At 42.9% G+C, this 19,835-nt stretch overlaps 1 protein-coding gene across 1 annotated transcript in view; it reads left to right on the forward strand.

Moving 5' to 3' along the window:
• The first annotated feature begins 216 nt into the window (after window positions 1-216).
• Window positions 217-19,835, forward strand: part of PPA1 (inorganic pyrophosphatase 1) — a 399,132-nt gene continuing 379,513 nt past the window's right edge. The window contains exon 1 of the mRNA XM_069610510.1: window positions 217-500. Coding sequence (XP_069466611.1) covers window positions 440-500 — 61 coding nt within the window. The 5' untranslated portion in view covers window positions 217-439. The remainder of the gene's footprint in view (window positions 501-19,835) is intronic.

The following is a 19,835-nucleotide window of genomic DNA, read 5'->3' on the forward strand; positions in this document are numbered from 1 at the left end:
ATGGGTAAAAAAATGTTTTAAAAAATACGTTGTAAAATTATTCGCGACGCATGCGTACGCATGCGCCCTCTTCTTGTGCTCTAATTGGTCCGTCATGTCTTGCTCTGTTTGGGTAGGTGTGCTGGCAGTGCGAAGTAACGAGGTGGAGGGTAGCACTGACACATGGAAACTCCGCCCAGTGCAGCACACCTCTCTCTCCCTGCCAGCTTGAAACTTGCGCAAGCCGCGCCCCGTTAGTTCTGGCGCGCTATAGTTCTCAGGCTAGGGGGCCAAGCCACCAGTTGGTTCCGTCCCTTTCTAGGCCACTCCCCTTGCAGGCCCTGTCCCCCCGCAGGACACGCCCAAAGTACGTATTTTACTGTTGGATAAGCCCGGCCTCTCCTTTCGCTCTGAGCACGCCGCACGGGTGGTTTCCGCGCAACAGCACACCGGCACCACCATGAGCTACAGTACCGAGGCGCGCGGCAGCCAAAACAGCCTGGAACGCCGCATTTTCTTCAGTGAGTCGGTGCGGGAGAGAGCGGGGTGGGGTGACTCGGGGGAGATGCAGGCACACTCCTCGTGTGTTCTATGCTCGTTCATTCATTCCTCGCTCTAGTTGGGCGCGCGAGCTTGCGTCTGCGCCCTACGACCTTGTTTGCACAGCATGTTCCTGATGCATTTTAATGCGTTTCTTTTCCAGGTGGCGCTAGGTTTCACGCAGGATCTAGGCTTATTAAACCATTCATAGCGTTACGTGTTTTTCACGCTCTGTGCGTTACCTCCTGTTTGCTGAAGTTCGGAGTCGGCATTCTCATTCGAACTTTCTAAATGGAAGTTTTTCCCTGTGTCACCTTGAGCTATTCACAAACCCAATCGGGCATCCCATATTACGTCACATTTGCGCATTCCCACAGCCCATTCTGCCACTGTGAACTGTCCAGTATCTCATTCAATGATTGACCTATTTAGTATTCCGTCAGATTAGTTTAGGATGTATTTATTCGGGCAGTCAGTTAAGTGCGAATGGAGCCATTCTGTCCCAGAGCTATTCACGCCCTTCACTAGTGTTAAGTCACGCTTTCCCTCTTCTGTAACTGAGCTGTGCATGCCATTACCCGCCCCTTTATCCACGTTTGTTTCACGTCTGCCGCACAATCTATGTATTCGCCACAGTGCTGACGACCCTATCTTCCCCGTCATACCCATACATGTATTAATCCCTCACATGGCTGCTCTAATCCTCAGCTACTCATCTGTAGCATCCAGTTCCTCGTTTATTTTTATACTTCTCTTTTCACGAATTCATCCATAATTTTAAGGGTCTCACAGCAGTTAACACTCATCATTATTGTCCCCTCCCCCATCTTTCACATGACTATGCAGATCCTCAGTCGTATTTACCTTCCTGTGGTGTAGGTGGTGAATTTGAGTTGCCTCGAAAGGGTCGTGAAATGTAAATGAGGCAATAGAATTTAGACACAAACTTCATAGTTTTAGGATCTTACTAGGACCAAGGGTTAAAATATACTTTTTTTTTCTTTCTTTTAATTTAAAGACCACTTTTGGCAATTGTAGGAATTTACCGTTTCTGAACACAATGCCAACCAAGGGATAGGTTTTGTTTTGACACCTTTCCATTATCACACATCTGAACCACTTTCTAGGAATGTAAGGATCATTATTTGTACTACGTGGGGCAGTGTAGGATTAACAAGAGTTTGGAGTTAGTATTTCTACCTGCTCTGGTGTCTAGAGATTCCTAGAAGGTGGTTCAGATGTTTGTCGCGTGGGAATACAGGAGCATGCCCAGACAACAGACCATGTCCGAAATGTGTTGCCTTTTTTGTAGTGTTATGTCTCTTTCCTTTGTGCTTTTATCTGCCCACGTTATGTCCTTATGGTCATTTGTTTTAGTACAATATTATGTGTTTGACATTGATGTTAATCACCAAGTAGTAGTTTGGCACTATTATGTGAGCTCACAGTACCCGGGAGGTTTCTCTGGCTTATGTTGGAGGGAACACATCATACCATACATAGATCAGTGGTCTTCAAACTGTGGCAGGGTGCTCTTGGGATGACCGGGGTGAAGGGGGAGAGGCAATTTAAAAAGTGCCAGTGACTTCTTACCATATTACCACCCGGCTGACTCCTCACTGTTAAGCCTGTGACCTCATGACGTTCTCTATATCCTGCTGTCCTTAAAACGCGTTGGGTTAATCTACACAGAAGGCGTTTGCCTTTGTCTGGGAAAGGAGCCATTTTGTTCCGAGGGCCAGAGACAGTTTTCTTTGAACATGACCTATTTACAGATTCCTTTCCAGTGATGAGTTTATCTTTGACTTGTAAGGTAGGAGTGTAATGACTTATGGTTCGTATTGTATGAATTTGTCAGGCTTGGTAACAATAATTCAACCCTTGTGTACTTGTCTGAAGTTCCTATCCAGTTAAAACCTGGTTATGGTTTTGAGTGAGTGGGGAATTGCGTATTCATTTGTCTGAAGCGAGAACCTAGCTAAGAAACAATCGGGTAGGGCACGATGCACCCAGATGTTTCAAAATAGGGTGCAGGGGCGGGGTGTCACGGTATTAGTTTTATGGCGGTACGATAACTTTCTTGCCAAATGACGGTACATCATGGTTATCGTGGTATAGCAGGTGGAGTTAACCAATCTTAACAAATATTTTCTAAAAGTTGTCAAATTTATCATCAAACAAAATCAGGCAACCAGGCCCAGAATTGGGCTTTTCAACATAATTTCCACTGAAATGCCATCTTTCTTCCACCAAACAACACAAGCACACGTGTGGAGAGGAGGGGGGGCCTGCTGAGACTGCAAAGCAAACTGAATAGCTTTTCTTAAGTGGTCATTTAGGCTTTTAGCTCCCCACTGGCTACTGGTGAAGATGAACATGTTGCCATCTTTATAACCTGCATGCCACAGATCAATGGGGGCTGATGGTAGTATACACTTATGCACACGCACGCTCTCTTTATGTTACAGCCTTTAGTTTACTTGTGGACCAAAAGGTGTTCAGTAATCACAGACATCTTACCCTTTGGTATGGCAGCAGGGAATACCCGCAGAGATGAGTGAATTTCACAGTGTGACTTATTATAAGTAAATTCAATGATAGAACCAGGGCAATCCTCCATTGTCATATGTTTAGCACATATTATCCATTATAAATATATAAACCCCAGAGCCGCCAACCCAAAGTAAACCCTTTTCCTTCTTGGCACTGTATTTATTCTTCCTATTGCTAACATACTGTTTTTGTGTCTGGTCAGACACGTGTGGTTTATGGAATGGCATTAAAAACTGCTCCAACTGGAACTACTTGGCAGATGGCACATCCAACAGTGCAAGACCATGACTGCGCAGCAATTGCTTACGCAGCCTTTCCAAATCAGATTGAAAAGCACACTTAACGGTATACCGGTATAAACAATGTGACGGTTATTGTTAATTGGTTCACGGTATCTTTAACGGTATACCGTTATACCGTTACATCCCTAGTGCAGCGTTAGCATAGGACCTTTGATGGGTAGAGCATCATTGAAGAGCATTATGATGTAATTATAATCACATGGATTTGTTATGAACTTGACTACTCGCATTTGTAACATGGCAATAAAAGACTAGGTGACTCATAGGCCCGAAAACGCCTGTTCTTAGGGCATGGTCAAATAGTCGCATCCATGCCACCACAGATGGTTACCCTGCCCCCAACTGAGACTCAGCCGCTCATACACTTGCTTCACCTGATAACATTTTTCAACTATGTTCTGGTGTGTTGCTTGCCTTGGGCTGCAATGCAGCTGTTTTCGTAAGTGTTATTACTGCTGCCAATGCCACCCTCATCACGTGGGAGCCATTATATATCCCTCATACTGCCTGCTTAGAGCTCAGTAGAAATTAAATGTACAGTGTGTTCTACATATTAAGAAACCTAAATGTTTCAGCGGCTGTAAGTGGTTTCTTTTTAAAACAATTTTATTAAACCTGTTATGAAATGTGATGCCCAAATTATTTGCAAATAAAATATGCAAAAGTGTAGTCTTCCATCTGAGTTTGTTTCATGTGTAAAAACAGACTAGATAACATCAGAATCCTTGCATTCTACATAAATTGACATTACATGTATAATCTTGATAACATTTAATTGGGAGTGGGATCAACATCCTAGCCCAGTGTACAGACGAGCCACCCTATCTGGCATTCCAGACCACTGCACAATGCACTCGGTCAATAAGCCTAGATCAGCAGTTTGGGTAGCTGGATGCCCACGCAAGAACATGCCGATCCTCTTGATGGCTGAACCAAATCTCATTCCAAACTGGGGAGGGAGGGCTTCATCCCCCTTAAGCACAGTTTTCCTGAACAGCACCATGACAAGGCTTAGAAAATTAGCTTATTTCTAATGTAATTTGTATTCAAGACTTTTGTTTTAATGGACATTTGTAGTGTTTTTTATGCCACTGTTTCTATTGCAAGTTCACAAGCTAAAACTCTTGGTGCTAAGTTAATCTGAAAGAAAGTCTGGTCCACTGCAAATTCCATGTGACTGAATGGCTGTGCGTGGTGCCATATTGCTTCCCCTACTTATTGCTTGCCTCCATGCCCTTGCTATTTCCTCCTCCCTTTTCTATTGGTCTTTTGGGGCTTGCTCATGTATGTTCATATCTGGCTTCCAAGCAGATTTATTTGGGAGTGGGTAGTAAAGATTGAGTGTGCTGATCTAGTTCACAGGCCATCAAGTGCTATGTAATTTATTCAAGCAGCTGCTGGGAAATTTAATGATGCCTCTGATTCATAAGGGTGACCGAAGCCTATTTGGGTATTGCATTAGTAATGAATATAGTTAACCTGCTGCAGTACCTAGGCCATTGAAGGCATAATGCCTTGTAACTCTGTGTCTAAACCCAGACGGGGCAATTGGTTAAATAGAAGAAATACCTAAAGCCTGGGTAGACCTAGTTTCAAGATCTTGACTTGGAAGTTTTCCCCAAGTTACTGCAGAAGTATCGTTTACTTGGTTAACTGTTGAGCCTGCTGAGTGCCAACTTCAAAGGAATTGTTACAGGGTCAATTTACCAACTGTACATCAGAAAAGCAATCCTTTGTGTATCTTAACTTTCACTCGTTTTTACGTTTGAGTTATCCAGAATTGACATGGAAGTGTTACTTGGAGGTAATGGCACCAAAGCCACTTGGCAATAAAAGTACTGCATTGCTATTGCACTTCACGCTGCCATTTTGGCCTTTTGTGCTTTCAAGGATGTGATTTATTGATCGTGTTTGTATATTTTCAAAAAGCTGGTCATTTCCACAGGCTCAAGAGGATTGCATTGTGCAACTTCAAAATCGAAGTGAAAGACTGTGACTTAATCCTTTTCTGTTTTGGCTCCAGGGTATAACACCACCCAGAAACATCCTGCCATTGCAGGCCTGCAGAAACATTTTTGCAAACAATTATCCGTAGCTCATTTGGTTAGGTGTGAATGTTTAGGTGATTGGAACTGCAATGTGTACATTTCCACCTGAAATCCCAGTTTAGACCATATCGGCATCTTCAAAGGCAAGCAAACTAAGACACAAACCTAGCACCGTTTTAAAACTGTTTAGCTGTCCAGTTTATATCCTATAACTAGTTTGACATGGGGGCGAGGTTTTTTATCTAGGTGGAAATCCAATTTCACTAACAATAAGCTGCAAGGTTGTCAAACAATGACTATAGGCAGATCACGCCATCAGACAGGTTTTTATTGTGTCTTTAAGTCCTGAAATTAGTGGTAAAACACACATGCTCACAATGTTGTATTTGTTTCTTTATTACCTTATAATGAACATACACTTGGACAGATGGGAAATAATCCTTTCTTCACTTGAAACATTGAAAAGCCGCACTGACTGGGAAATTCAAAGATTCTAATTCTGTTGCGGTGATTCGTGGTAGGGTGAATCCATCCAAATAAAACTTTTTGATCCATGTAATTTTAACAAGTTGTGCATATACGTATTTATAAAATACTGTACATTGTTGGTTAATACTTAAAGCATATTTTTCTCACTTTGAATTCACCATTTCATTTATTATATTGGTCTATTGATGTTTTGGGATGCAAGTGATTGGGCGTCTACCTATCTCCTTCAAATAAAGTCTTACTGGATATTCGTAAACATTTTTGCTTCTAACTGTGGTAACCGTTTCCTCTTTCAATTCTTTTCTAAGTCAACACAGCGGCTCCAGCAGGTGGGATTTTTTTTGTTGTTTTTAAGGGATACTATTTCAGCTTTTTCTGTCAAGTTGAACTGCCCATAAGAACTACATTGCCCCTGAATAAATGCCATAAAGGCACCCCAACATACCAACACATTGAAAATTACTGCTTAACCAATAAGGCGTTTAATCCATTCAGTTGCCTTCTTCAAAATCTGGATGTGCCAAGATTCTAAGTTTCATCTCACATAGTGGTGGTTATCCATAACACATTTCTACCAAATTTTACTTGGAAGGTGTGTGGTTTTACCTACGTCGTTATGTTTTCAAATCCGAGCTTCACTGCTCAACCAAAGTGGTCCTGGGCATTTCATGTCACTGTTCCTCATCTGCAAAAATAGTCTGTAGAAGTGATTTCACATCGAATATGTATTAAAAAAATACCCCTAGTTTAAAAAACAATATTGACCATTCATAAATTCTTCACCATAAGTTGTCTGTTTTGGTTTACACAAAATAACCATGACCCTCTTATGACAGAAAAGTGAAATGATGATCACCTATTGTTGGAAGCATCTTTGATTTGGGTGTTTAGTGACAATTTTGGTATTTTCGGCATCTGGCCTTATTTGTTGGTGGCATGCAGCTTTTTAATTTTATTTCTTCTGTGTTCCCTGATTGAGATCATTGAGGCAGAGAGTTGCAATCTATATTGATGGTGGGAGAATAGTGCGCTATATTGTTTTAATGTAACTATAGATGGTGCATGGGAGGACCAGTCCCCATAGAGACATCGGTTTGTGTGGGTGAGGCTTGAGAAGTATAATGAACGGGGCCAATTTGTAATACACTCCACAAACGGAATTGACCCCAAGTGCTTGAATAATGGGCTTTACTGCCCTGCATGTTGACGGTCACTTTATCAACCATGCCAAGAAGTGTTGAAAGGATGCCCTGCCAGCATTACATCCTTCTCTGCAGTTTTGTGCTGAGCTCCCTGGGCTCTTACCAATTCGATTTCTAATAGGTTTCCAGCTCATTGACCAAATATATAGTGGATTATTAAATGGCGTGCTCATGTTTTGTTGGGCATCGTTTTCCAATGCAACACTTTACTAAATAACTTTGTGAAAGAAGATTAATGTCCCTTTTGACCCATTTTACAGATTTTGCTAGTATTTTTCTTGTAATGTCTGACAGGGCTAAGAATGTGTGCTCACCACTAGCTATTGGCTAGTGATAATTGGCCCCAGGCGAGTAACAAACACTGTGCTGTTGATGTGTACAATTGAGGTGGCGAGTCACTTTATATGGCTGGCTAATAGCTTTCAATTTAAAGAACATCTAACCATCTTAAATGTGTGCCCTGCAGTATCAAGAACTGTCGTGTGGAAATTGGGGGCCGACTCAACTTTTGCTAAGCGGGACAACACATTTAGGATTGACTCTATACATACATGGCTGAGGACTTCATACTGTGTTCCGTTGCTTGTCTTCATTGATTTAGTGGCCTGGTCGGTGGGAGGCTCTGAGAACTTAGGGAGGCCCTCGTAATTCAGGAAGAACATCTGCTCTTTTTAATACGAAGCACCATATGGACCACCGTTGAGCAGCTCGGGGTAAAAGCCACAATTACTCCCTAAAATCCATACTCCAAAATCCAAGGAAACACTCTGAATAAAACTATTGATGGTAAAAATATTCCTAATGTGGGAAGTATTAACCCACTCATCCAAGCCCTGCAACATCACCGTGCATTGCTGGCAGCGGAAACATCAGAATGGCCAGTGGAGAGCATGCTGCTCTCTCAAAATCACCAGAAAATGCGCAGTGAAAATCTGACAAATAGGCGGCCATCCACTTTTGCCTATATTGGTGAGCACAGGAGATCAATGCCTAAAACCACCATTGGGCTGCCCACAAAGCAGCCTGAAACCACTAGGAAATAGCAATGCTGATTGCAAAAGCAACAGCTAGCTTCCAAAAAAAATATTTTCTTGATTGTGAGCCACCTAAAAGATCCAACCTCTATGTTGGGTGTTCCACATTACTCTGCTGCAAGAATCCACATCAATACAATGTCAGCAAGAATCATATGCTATCAAGCAAAATCCTATTTTAAAGATACTGATGAAGACAGCTGTCAAAAATGGGTGCAATACCGGTACTCGCCACTACCAGAAGCCAGCGTTTTAAACCATTTCTTTGTGAAAGTTGAACAGGGAACCCCAAACTATGCCAAAGAAAGACTTGCTTAGGGGTGGAGACAATGTAAAACTATATTCTGAAATGACTTTAAGGAAGCAATGGTTTAATGTATATATTAAAAACGTGGGTTATATTGTAAGAAGAGACAATTTGTTGCAGAGTTAAAGAGTTCCCACACTGGGATGAAACAGATTCCACACCTTTTCCCTGAACAAAAGAAGCTTCCTTCTGTCCTTGGCCAAGAGATTGACAGACTGGTGTGAACAGGAACTAGCTAAGGCACCCTGGCATGTTGCTCTCAGTCAAGACAATGGATTCTTTGGGATGAATATAATATGCTGATTTGGATGTGACTGATCAACAACTGCTCTGGGAGAGACAGGACATATGACCCCTGAGGCAGCCAAGCTTCTGGGGGCAGAGACAAACCGTTGTGTGTATTGAATTGAAAGCAAATATGTTTTATAAATTGCATATAACAGATTTTACCAAGCTGACAAAAATATGAAACGTTGGGATTCTTAACAGAAATTCACTCACAATTTAAGACTAAGCTGGACGCTATGTGATGTTCTGAGACCAAACCCCAGAATTTATCAATATTGCAGCTGCAGTGTTTTTGCTATGAACATAACGTACAGTAATATGCCCAGAGAGGATCTGCATGCATGTATCAAATTTGGTGCAGAACCAATATTGGGGAAACTCACCAAAAGTGTGAATAAGTTGTCATTTCCGAACCAAAGCTCCTAGGAAGATCAGAGTTGGACAAGAATGTACCTTAAGTAATCTGTGGTGTGTATGTATTATGAACAAGTTGTGCACCTTGGAAATATGTTATGAAAAATTGATTTTCTATGTAAAAGCAGAGGGGGATGTCAGCTAAACCATAAACACAGCATCACGGTGACACCTCCTGACACGCTGATCCTTTCTCCAGTCAAGACAGAATCCTCTAACCTTTTAAATCCTTGGGGGGTTGGGCATAGAGAATCAGCCTACCCACCCCCTTTGGAAACACATTAATAGGAACTGCTGAGACCCAGATAACACACTTTTTCTACTACTCAACGATTCTTGCGAAGCACTTTGCCAGACCAGAACTTAGGATCCAGACTCTAGAACCAAGCTCTAGATCCCTGAAGCAGAGGCCTAACTCACAAGCTGAACCCTTCTCAGCAGGCCTTCAGAATCTTTTGCAACCTGATTCTAACCCCTAAACTTCAACGGGGCCTAACCAAACCATTCAACAGCCTTGCTGAGCTGTCTAGCTTCTAGCTAAGAACCCTGTGCTAGAATCCAGACCCAGAGAGAGCAGTGCTGTATCCAGACCCGTCAGATCCAGTTAAAGAGACCCAGACTGCAGTGCTGAACGCAGAACCCAGAAGGCTTGAGACCTGTCCGGTGGCGAGAGTGAAGCCAAACCCCTTGACCAGATCTTTGACCAGGCCCATTCCAAAGCCTACGAGTGAGTATCTAGTCTAGAACTGTCCATAACCAATCTCTTAGTGTAAAGTACTCCTCTTCCATCCATTTAAACCTGAACTGCATTATAGAATCTTGTGTCCATCCTGTTGGTAAATATCTAAGGCGCATCTGTCATTTCTGAAATCTTGACTTTATTTTTGCAAAATCTACCTTCACAAAAACCTCCATAACTTTTGAACCGTCCTAGAAGCGAAATGTAACTGTCATTTTAAAGCTAAGATCCTATTCTTTCCAACAGACCCAAAACAACATTCCAATTCATTATAGTTTTTCCATAATCGCGATTTACGCACGCAGAAAAATTGCTGCGAATTGCAATTTGGCTCAATTTCATTTTCGGTCAAAATGGCTGCTCCTTGTTCTCAATTGCTGAAATTCGTTTTCAATTTGATAAATCATTCATGAATCATTGCTAGTGTTGACGTGAACAAATCTCAAGTAACTATCACTCATCCTGAATCTCTTTTTAGTGAATTAAAATCAATTTAGCAGATTTTCCCATCCTTTGCAAACACATTCAAAAGCGTTTTGACCTGGGTTTTAAAATCATACCTGTTTTCTCCAAGCTTTCTGGGGGGAACTGGAATTGAACTGCATTCTTGATTGTATTCCTGAAACCTGTGCCCTCATTTCCATCTCTTCATATTGCATAGGGGGGAGTGAGTAGTCACAGGGGGAAAAAGTGATTATATTATCTTTTGATTCAAATCATATCAAGTTTATTTCTGTGTTGCATTCTTTACCATTATTGCATTTCCTTGAATCACATAGTATTCTCTGCTACAGTATCCTTCATATCCATACTCCATAAGTGATAAGAGATTGTTACTTTTGTAATATTATCCATTTTTGATTAGTCTATAGTCATTAGTGTGCTATTCAAATATGTTCATAAAAGTGTAATATATATATATATATATATATATATATATATATATATATATATATATATTTTTTTTTTGTTTAATTATTCAAACCTTTTAATTTGCAAAACAAACCTACTTCTTGGCTCAGTGAGGTCGGGGAGATCCAAAGAGGGGCGTTATATAAGGGTTCATCATCCCGATTCAAAGAACCTCTGACATAAAAATATATAAATAAGGGCTTCCTTTGGGCATCCTCTACTAAACATTGACTTAGTTGGTGTGGAATTGAAGTTACTTACACTAACATGATATAATAAGCATCAAACACAGCCCTCTGCTTCCGCACAGGCAGCTCTACAGATCTGTCTGGTCAGTGATACCTGCAGAGTAGAGGAACCGGCTCCTAATGTTGTTGCTTGTTTTATTATTATTATTTTTTGTTAAACAAAACTTTTATTTAATACACTAGGGAACATGACAAGATCACATTCCAAATACATATATCAACAAGACTCAGAAGAGGCCATTTACAGAATGCAACATGAAATTTCCAACAGCCCATAAACACATACTTGGACCCAATACCTTAACAGTCATGTTTACAACATTGAGAATTGCCACACGAGGGGGGGGGGTATACCTACGACACCTGGGGCAGTAATTTTCTCAGCAACCAGCGTATTGCCGATCTTAACCCTCCATCTAGATCACTGGGCCCTCAACTGATTTTGGGGTAGTCAGCTTAGCCGCTAGGAGTAGATGCCCACTTAATGTAGATAAAGACCCCGCTAAGGGGAATACCCTGTTGCCCATGTCCCCCAATAGCACCACCCACGGTTCCATAGGCACCACCCACGGTTCCATAGGCACCAACAGTCCCGTAATGTCTTTAATTTTTGATAGCACTTCTTTCCAGAATATGACCACTTTCTTACATGTCCACACCATAGAGTGCCCTCCTCTGAGCATCCACATCAACAGTACATTGAGTAATCTCTGGACATGCGGTGTAGACTTAAGTACCAACGATAACATTTATACACACAAACTGTCTGTAATACACTGAGGATTTATGCATTTGTTCTCAATTACTTCCCCAATATCCTCTACCTATTTGGACATGTATGTAAGACGCACTATAGGGTTACCCGTATCGAGTAGTCGGTACAGCTGAGACACGCCACAAAGAGATTCCCCCCTTGGATATTTAGTTCAAGGGCATTCAGCACTCGAGTAGCACACCTTGTGTGGGGGTGAAAAGCCCAGTGTTTCAATTGGGTATAGTGAAACCTTTCCCTTTGTTATGTTTAAGGCTGTCTTGCATTTGTTAAAGGTCAGTGGTTCACCATTACTAAACAGCTGCTGCAAATGATTGAGCCTGCCATGCCTCAAAGCTTCTTGCCTCCATACCTGGTTGAAAGTTCAGGTTCTTTCAGATCAGTGTCACCGGGTCCATACCGAGCATGGCAACCCATCGCCGCAGTGCCCTTCTATATAATAGTGTATTTTTGGTCGTGGTCAGAATGAAGTGGGTTGTGATTGTAGAATATCCCTGTTGGGATACCTGAGCAGCTGAATTATAGCAGAATACATCCGGAACCACCAAGTCGCCTCCTAGAGATTCTCACCTGTTTGTTCTCCCATATGAAATTAAGGAATTTCCCCCTGTAGTGCGCGAAGCTCTGAATCAGGCATTTTAAACTCTAATGCTAGGCCGAGGTACAGGAGTCGAGGGATGATCTTCTTCTTTACAGCTGCAATTTTGCCAAACCAAGAGGTTTCTTGTCTACCCCACCTAGCGAGATCCTCGGTCAGCTCTTGGAATAGTGGCAGGAAGGTGCACCTGTTGATTTCAGAGATTCTCCCGAGTAGTTGTACTCCTAAGTAGGTAATAGATTCCTGGAACCATTTCATAGGGGCCAAACCCACAACAAAGGGTAAATCCTGTCTTTGCAAGGAGGCGTTTAGACCATGTGATTTATCATAACTAATCTTAGAGTGCCAAACAAATAATTTGCTCAGCACCTCCCCCAGAGCGGTTCGGAGATTCTGCATGGTTAACCGGATATCATCCGTGTAAAGGGAAGCCTTACAGCTCACTCCTCCAATCCCTGTACCCATTATGCTTGCATTATTCCTGATATGGCAGGCTAGCGGCTCCATACTCGGGGCAAAAATTAGTGGGGGCAATGGACAGCCCTGCCATGTACCGCTAGATATTGACAGGTTAGCGGAGAGTACCCCATTGATCCCATAACCCATTTGCTGAAGCTCGGACCAATCCCTATGTGCTCCATAACACCTTCAATGCCACCCCACCCTGTTGAAAGCTTTTTGTGTGCAGAGTGCAATTATCCCCATGTCAACCTCCAATAAACACCCCACATTCAGGGCCCACCGCACATTATCATGTGTACTATGTCCCGAGATGAGCCATGTTTGGTCCCCGTCATTCATCTTTGGTAGAACCTCAAACGGCCTACGTGCCAGAATTTAGAGAACATTTTTCAATCCATATTGGTGAGTTTAATTGGGCGGTAGGAGTCGCATGGTGATCTTTACCCCGTCTAGGGATTAGTACCGTGTTTGAAACCCGCATGGAAGGAGCCCCTCTACCCAAATCTAACATTGAATTAAAAAGATCTACCAGATGAGTGACCAGTAGAACTAAACTTTTTATAGAAGGGAGCAGTAAAACCGCCTGGCCCGAGTCTTATTCTTCAGGGATTTGATGGTGTATTCACCTTCCCTTGTGGAAATCTGGACCTCCACAGCTTCTCTCTCCTCTGCAGATGATCTTGGCAAACCCACTCCAACCAAAAAGTTGGTTTGCCTGTCGATCAGACCATGCTCTGCCTTAAGGCAGCCTGAAAATGAGCTTTGAGTATATTCCTTTTGCCCCCCCCCACCATCCCCTTCTGTACCACCTCTTGGAAATCCCTTAAAGCCATCACTCCATTACGATTTTGGAGTTTCTTCAGTTTCGCCACCAGGAGACTATTTGCCATTGGCATAATAGTACTGTCTAGTTTTGAACATTGCTTGGCCCATTCTCTCTGCCAGGTGATACTCTAATTTCTTATCTGCAGCGAGCGCAGAGCCGCCTGTGATCCCACTCTGTGTTCCTCCTGCTATTTTGAGGTCCTTTTCTAGTCTCACCCAGATCCGATGCTGCACTCTGGTGTATGCCGCAGTCTTACTGACTAGTTCCACCCTCAACCACTGCCTTTATGGCGTCTCATACGATACCCAGCGGAGGTCTTGAGGCCTTATTTTCCTGGAAGTAATTTATCACCTCACTTATCTCTCTACATAGAACTGGGTCCCTCAGTACTGGATAATATAATTTAGATGGGCGTCTAGTCCACTCCTCCCTGCCCGTGACAGAAATGGCAAGTGCAACTGGGGCGTGATCTGAGAGCATCCGTATATGTATCTCCACTCCTGAACACATGGATGTAGGTCACATGAGCAGTGGAAGATCTAGTTTGGAGAACGAAAAGTCCATCTTTCCCTGTGGAATATAGCCTCCAAGCATCCACCACCTCTAGTTCCCGAAGGAGAGATGCAAAGGCTATGGGATATTTAAAATCAAGCCTAGTTGGAGGTAAAGTCTTATCCACCAAATTGAAATCCCCTCCCATCAGAATGTGTCTCTCCACAAAGGGGAGGGTGCATAAGAGAAAGTCCTCAAGGAAAGCATCTTAACCAATATTGGGGGCATATAAAGACATTAGTGTGAACATGTGGTCCCATAGTAGGCCCTTATAAACCACAAACTACCCAGAGAGACTCTTAGAAACCTTCATAAAGTACAAATGTAGTGTGAATCAAAGTCCGCCCCACAGTGAGTATTTGTAATATATTCTCCTTGCCGCACCCCACCACAACCAACAATGCGCCCTTCTAATTGCAGCCCCCGCACCCAAGTAACTGAACAAGAAATCCATATACAAGATAACCAAGAACTACCGTAAAGACACCTGTGCCCCTTCCCCCACCTTCCATATCCCTGTATAACCATGCTCAACTAGAGCATAATTCCCAGTTTACCCCATCCTCCTAGCCAAAAGCCCACCCCCTGTTTTATGAAGGTTCCCCCCATATCTACCACTGCAGGGAATACCCCATCCATTGAAGCCCCCAACCCCTATTCTGGGCCGTAACCCGGCATATTGGAAGGCATTCTTTTAAAGACGACTTAAGCACCCAGTCTTGTTTCATTAGTTCACTAGTTTCAACCTCTTCAGGTCTTCCTGAGTGGGCCCTTTGATTTTCCTATTTCTGCCGCCTTCAACGACCTGTGCTCCTTCTTGCCTAGCGCCTGAACCTGGGATCTCCACCCCTGCCTCTTCCTCACCGCCTATCATCGGATGCTCAACTTCCTTCAGTTTACAGACAGACCATCTGTCTAAAAAAATAAGTGAATAAAAGTGCAGTGGGGAATTCTCACCTGTAGGTCACCTCTCTAGTCCACAACCACTCCGTCAATGGACGGAAAGTCAGTTTTACCAATGTAGCAGAGGCCAGGTCCTGATACAGATAGACCTGTTACAAATATGATGGTGGTTGAGGTCCTGGCCGCCGACATTATGCGTCCCTTCATCTTAAAAATAAATTAACTCCAGACAGTACATCTGGGGGTCTCTCCTGTGTTGAGGATGATCGTGTCATTGTTTGGTGTGCCTTGTACAATATGATAGCTACATCTTCAAGGAGTTTCAAAATGTGATGAAAGAGGCCCTCTACAAAAACCGGTAGCTCATCTTAGCGTGCGCATACAAGGAGATGCTGCAAATTTGAATTTTGTTCTGTTGAGATCGGTTCTCTCTATCCTGCTCGTCTTCCAGGGCTTGCAGCCTCTTGGAGCATTCCCCCACTTCATGTGATTGCTCACACAAGGTGTCCTCTTCAGAGACCCGCTGCTCCGTCTCCGCCACTCTTTTATCCAGCGCTATAATCTTATGGGAGAGCTCCTCGGTGCTATTGTGGATTTCTTTTCTAATTTTTGCAAAGAGATTTTGAAGATCCATTTTGGTGGACATCTCTGTAAGAAGAGCTGGGAGTCGATCTCCCGCATGGACCCGGGCTGCTACAGTTTTTGCATTCATTCTTCAGGCAGCTCTAAGACTGGAGATATCACCCGGATTTAGGAGTCTTCGCCATTGCGTCCACAAGTCTGTCTTCTGTCTCTTCACTGTTCATCCTTGTTTATGTATTTGACCATCTGCATTAACTGGGGATTAGTGTTATTCTGTTGTATTTTTGCTAGCCCCTTAGGTTAGGGATCTGTGTGGCTCACTAGATCATATTGATTAAGACTCCCATGGTCCCTTAGACTATGCTTGCTAGGGTTAATGGGAATATTGGTGTGAAACATCTCGAGAGCTAAAGGTCGTAGACCGCTGCCTTTGGTGATGACTCAGTGTTCTCTGTGTACAATTTTCTGTGCTTTCTCTTGCATTCAGAGCCATGGCCCAGTTTACTTGGTCTTCTCTCCATTTAATAGTGAATATTCTCACCAGGTGATGCACCTCAGCCACTTAGGTGGCTCAAAAGGCAGGCAATAACCACTGTTATTTGTCATTTTATTTTCCCTTGTTCCTTCCCTTGCCGCGCTTTGAAACGCCTGTATAGGCGCTATACAAATGATCAGTATCAAGTGGTTAAGGGGTTATGCCGTTTTGTGGCCTATACAAGCCATCTGGGGGAGTGGTGTTATTTATTTTTTAAATATTTGTTCCTTGAGTCCAGGTACAAAATAAGCTACTAAGTAGATGGGCAGACAAGATGGTGTCACTGGCCATCTAGGCATATGGATATTCAAAAAGAATATGAAATTAGTGGTATCCCAACCTTGTGGGTGTGGTTGGTTGAGAAATTGAAGTGCTATTTATATTGGTCAGGAAGTTTTGATTTTGCTTTTGCTGCCAAGCCATAGGTTCATTTCACCAAAGGATGACCAGGTTTTTTTAGTTTATTTTTAATGCCTTGTTAAATGTTGGCCCTTCTTGCAGGACGGAGTGCTTCCATAAGTTCGACAAATGGGTGACAAGAATGGAGATGTTGTAGTTGCACCTGGATGATGATAGGTGGACGAATATGCATTTAATATTGTAAAAGGGATTAGGGCAAGTGGGTGTCTTAGAGTTGTGAGTGCTGATCTAGCATAACTGCATTTTCTTAGGTGGGTATGTGTGAACCCAGACCTGGTTGTGTTTTTGCAGGTTGAGTTCTTGCTGGCAACCGCGTTTACAGAGAAGACGGTTTTGATAATTGTTGGATTTCTCAGGGGTTGTTTTCTTTTCTGTGTTGGCCATGTTAATGTTTTGGGGTTTTATATAGTACATTTGCTATTTTAACGGTACATTTGGACCTGATGATGAAAACTATGCTTAGGAGCAGTGCAAGAATGCAGATCAGAAAGACGTGGTCTTTGTATGATGGTTGGTTATTTGGGACAACTGTATGCATCCAGAAGGGTCTCCCAGGCACAGGTATCCCGCTCAGTTTGCTACCAATGAGGTCTGCATTGTGATCAAGGATATGGTCCCTGGAGGGCCGTTGGAAAGCTTATGGTAGAGGTGTTGAGTTAGGTGTTGGAGTGTTCAGTGGCGAAGGGAACTATTTGGGTGTCCACTGCGGGGAGAGAAAGGCTATCCAATGTGTGTAGTATAAGGGCACAAATTAAATTATGAGGGGGTTGATGTGATCAAACGGTCGAGAAGCCACATAGCAAGGCATAATGTGGCATGAAAAAGGCTATTCTTGGTTTTCTCTTGGAACTCCAAAAAAGCCCCCATTTCCCTTTCACTGTCGCATCCTGTCCCTCGCCCACACTCCCTACTTCTCTTGATGGAGGCGATCAAACTATTGCTCTTGATGGAGGCGATCAAACTATTGCCATCTAGTATCGAAAAGAAGGTCCATGGTAGTTGAGCTTATTTATTTTGTTGCATTTTTTGGATAGGCTGACTAAAGGTATTTAAGATAGCAATTAGCGAAGTCTGTGCTAGTTCCCCTCAATTGGCCAGGTGGTTGGTAGGGATGTAGGTACAGTGTTTGCCTAGTGTTTGGCAACTTGGAGAGTTTGGTAGTGGGGCAGGAAGTGGTGTATTGAGTCTTGTCCGCTTTGAGTATGGGGGCTCGGGGAGGGGGGCAAGTTTACATACTAAGAGGTCAGATGAGGCCTACATAGCAGTGATGTGCATTAATCAATCTGAAGAGTATTACCAGAGTAGTATTTAATATCTATTGGTATATAATGTGTCAGTTTACTGCATGTGCTAACGTCATGGATGTTTGTCTAGTTACTATAACTGGTTTGTGTTGGTAAACGGCAGGAGTGGTGGGGAGAGCAGATTTTCAAGGGGTTTAGATTTACCCATCTTCATTTACCTGACTGTTGACTGTTTGTTTGAGCTAGATAAAGTGCTGTTTTTAATAGTAAATGAGATGTCTCAGTGGCAACATGCACGCCTTGGAAGCAAGACGACACAGAGCAACACAGGTTTGATTTCCCCAGGTCCGCGCTTAAAAACCTCTGGGTATTATGCATGTTATAAATAACCTATATCATTACAGCTTAATAGGTGGCAGGGATAAGTGGGTAAAGAAAGACGGAAAACATTGCTAGCCATCACCTACTATGAGGTACAAAGCAAAATCCAGGGAGTTGATTCCAGGAAGTGAGTTGATGTAGGAGTCCATAGTCTCTTGCTTAGTGACTGCATGACTCTTAGGCTTGCAACCAAGTACGAGATGCTTGGAGAAATGAGCACATCAACCTGCTGAGTTTACCAAACATCTACGTAGAAGGGAAAGGTGAGAAGAGTGTAACTCTTCACTAGAAAAAGCGCACTTGCTAGCTTCAATAATTTTTTTTTTTTTAAGAGGCTTAAAATAATATCGATCGAAAGGCACGATCACTCTTCAAACTGGCAGTGTGCATGTGTAGGCTCCTCATTTTGTTTCTGTAACAAAGTGAAGGTGTAAACGGACACTTGCTATGAATTCTCTAAATAAAATATTGATCAGTGTTGGGGCGGGGGGGGGCTTTTTCCTAAAGTCCACTTGAGGTAAGACTTCATAAAACTATCCCTTGGCATACAGGCCCCCAACTCTTAGTAGAAGTCTGTGCTACCAAAAGGCTCTTGGTAGAATGGCAGAGCAGCCAGGCTTAACATAGGAGGAAGCTGTGAGCTGTAGATAAGTACAATAGTCCAAAGAAACACACTAAAAATGTTATTCAAATATACATTTATTATATTTACACAAATGTAGATAAATACAAACACACAGACATTCTTAATACTTTTCAAAGACCATTGCTTCAATGATAGTTGCTTGCAGTACAATTGTTAGTTTTTACACTGACAGTTCTACCGTATTATCGGTACTACTGCGCACTCGCGTTACTTCAGATATACAGTAATTCTATTTAGTTAGCAAAACCGCATAAGGTAAAGATTGGTTAATCACACAGCAGCAGAGCCTAATGTTCTAGACCCACTTTTCGGGCTATCTAAGCTTTAATCCAATCCCCAGCAATACAAAAGTCGGTGTCTGAATGGGATGTCTCAGCAGCAGTCTCGACAGAGGACCCTTAGTATGGATTTCTTGAGTCACCTTGGTCGGTCTGCGGTTTTGGCACCTTGTTCTCGACATCAATAAAGGACTGTATTCGCCTGGACGATCTTAGATTTTGAAGTCCTGCACTCTGAGGGGTCTTGGACAAATGGAATTGTGCCTCTGTAGCTCACCAAAGACTTGGATGAATTTGGCCTCGCAAAGACGTTGTAATGTAAATGGGTGGGAGGTCTCCTGGTATTTGCGGTCTGCAGCTCTGGAAAGGTAAAGCACCTCGGGAGATGGCTCAATTTGTAGTTCGTCTCAGGGCTGGTTGGTCCACCAGCCAAAGGGAAGGAGTTGTCTTCTTCGGAGCTCCTCTGTCCCGTAGAAAACTGGTTCAGGAGAGCAGTGGTCTCTTCAGTGACTGGAAGGGTCGGTAGTCTTCATCTTCGGTTCTTCTGTTCCAGTGTTCGACTTGCCTTTCACCTCAGGAAC

This window comes from Ambystoma mexicanum, chromosome 8, assembly GCF_040938575.1.
Source record: "Ambystoma mexicanum isolate Mex_15411 chromosome 8, UKY_AmexF1_1, whole genome shotgun sequence".
Taxonomy (NCBI): domain Eukaryota; kingdom Metazoa; phylum Chordata; class Amphibia; order Caudata; family Ambystomatidae; genus Ambystoma; species Ambystoma mexicanum.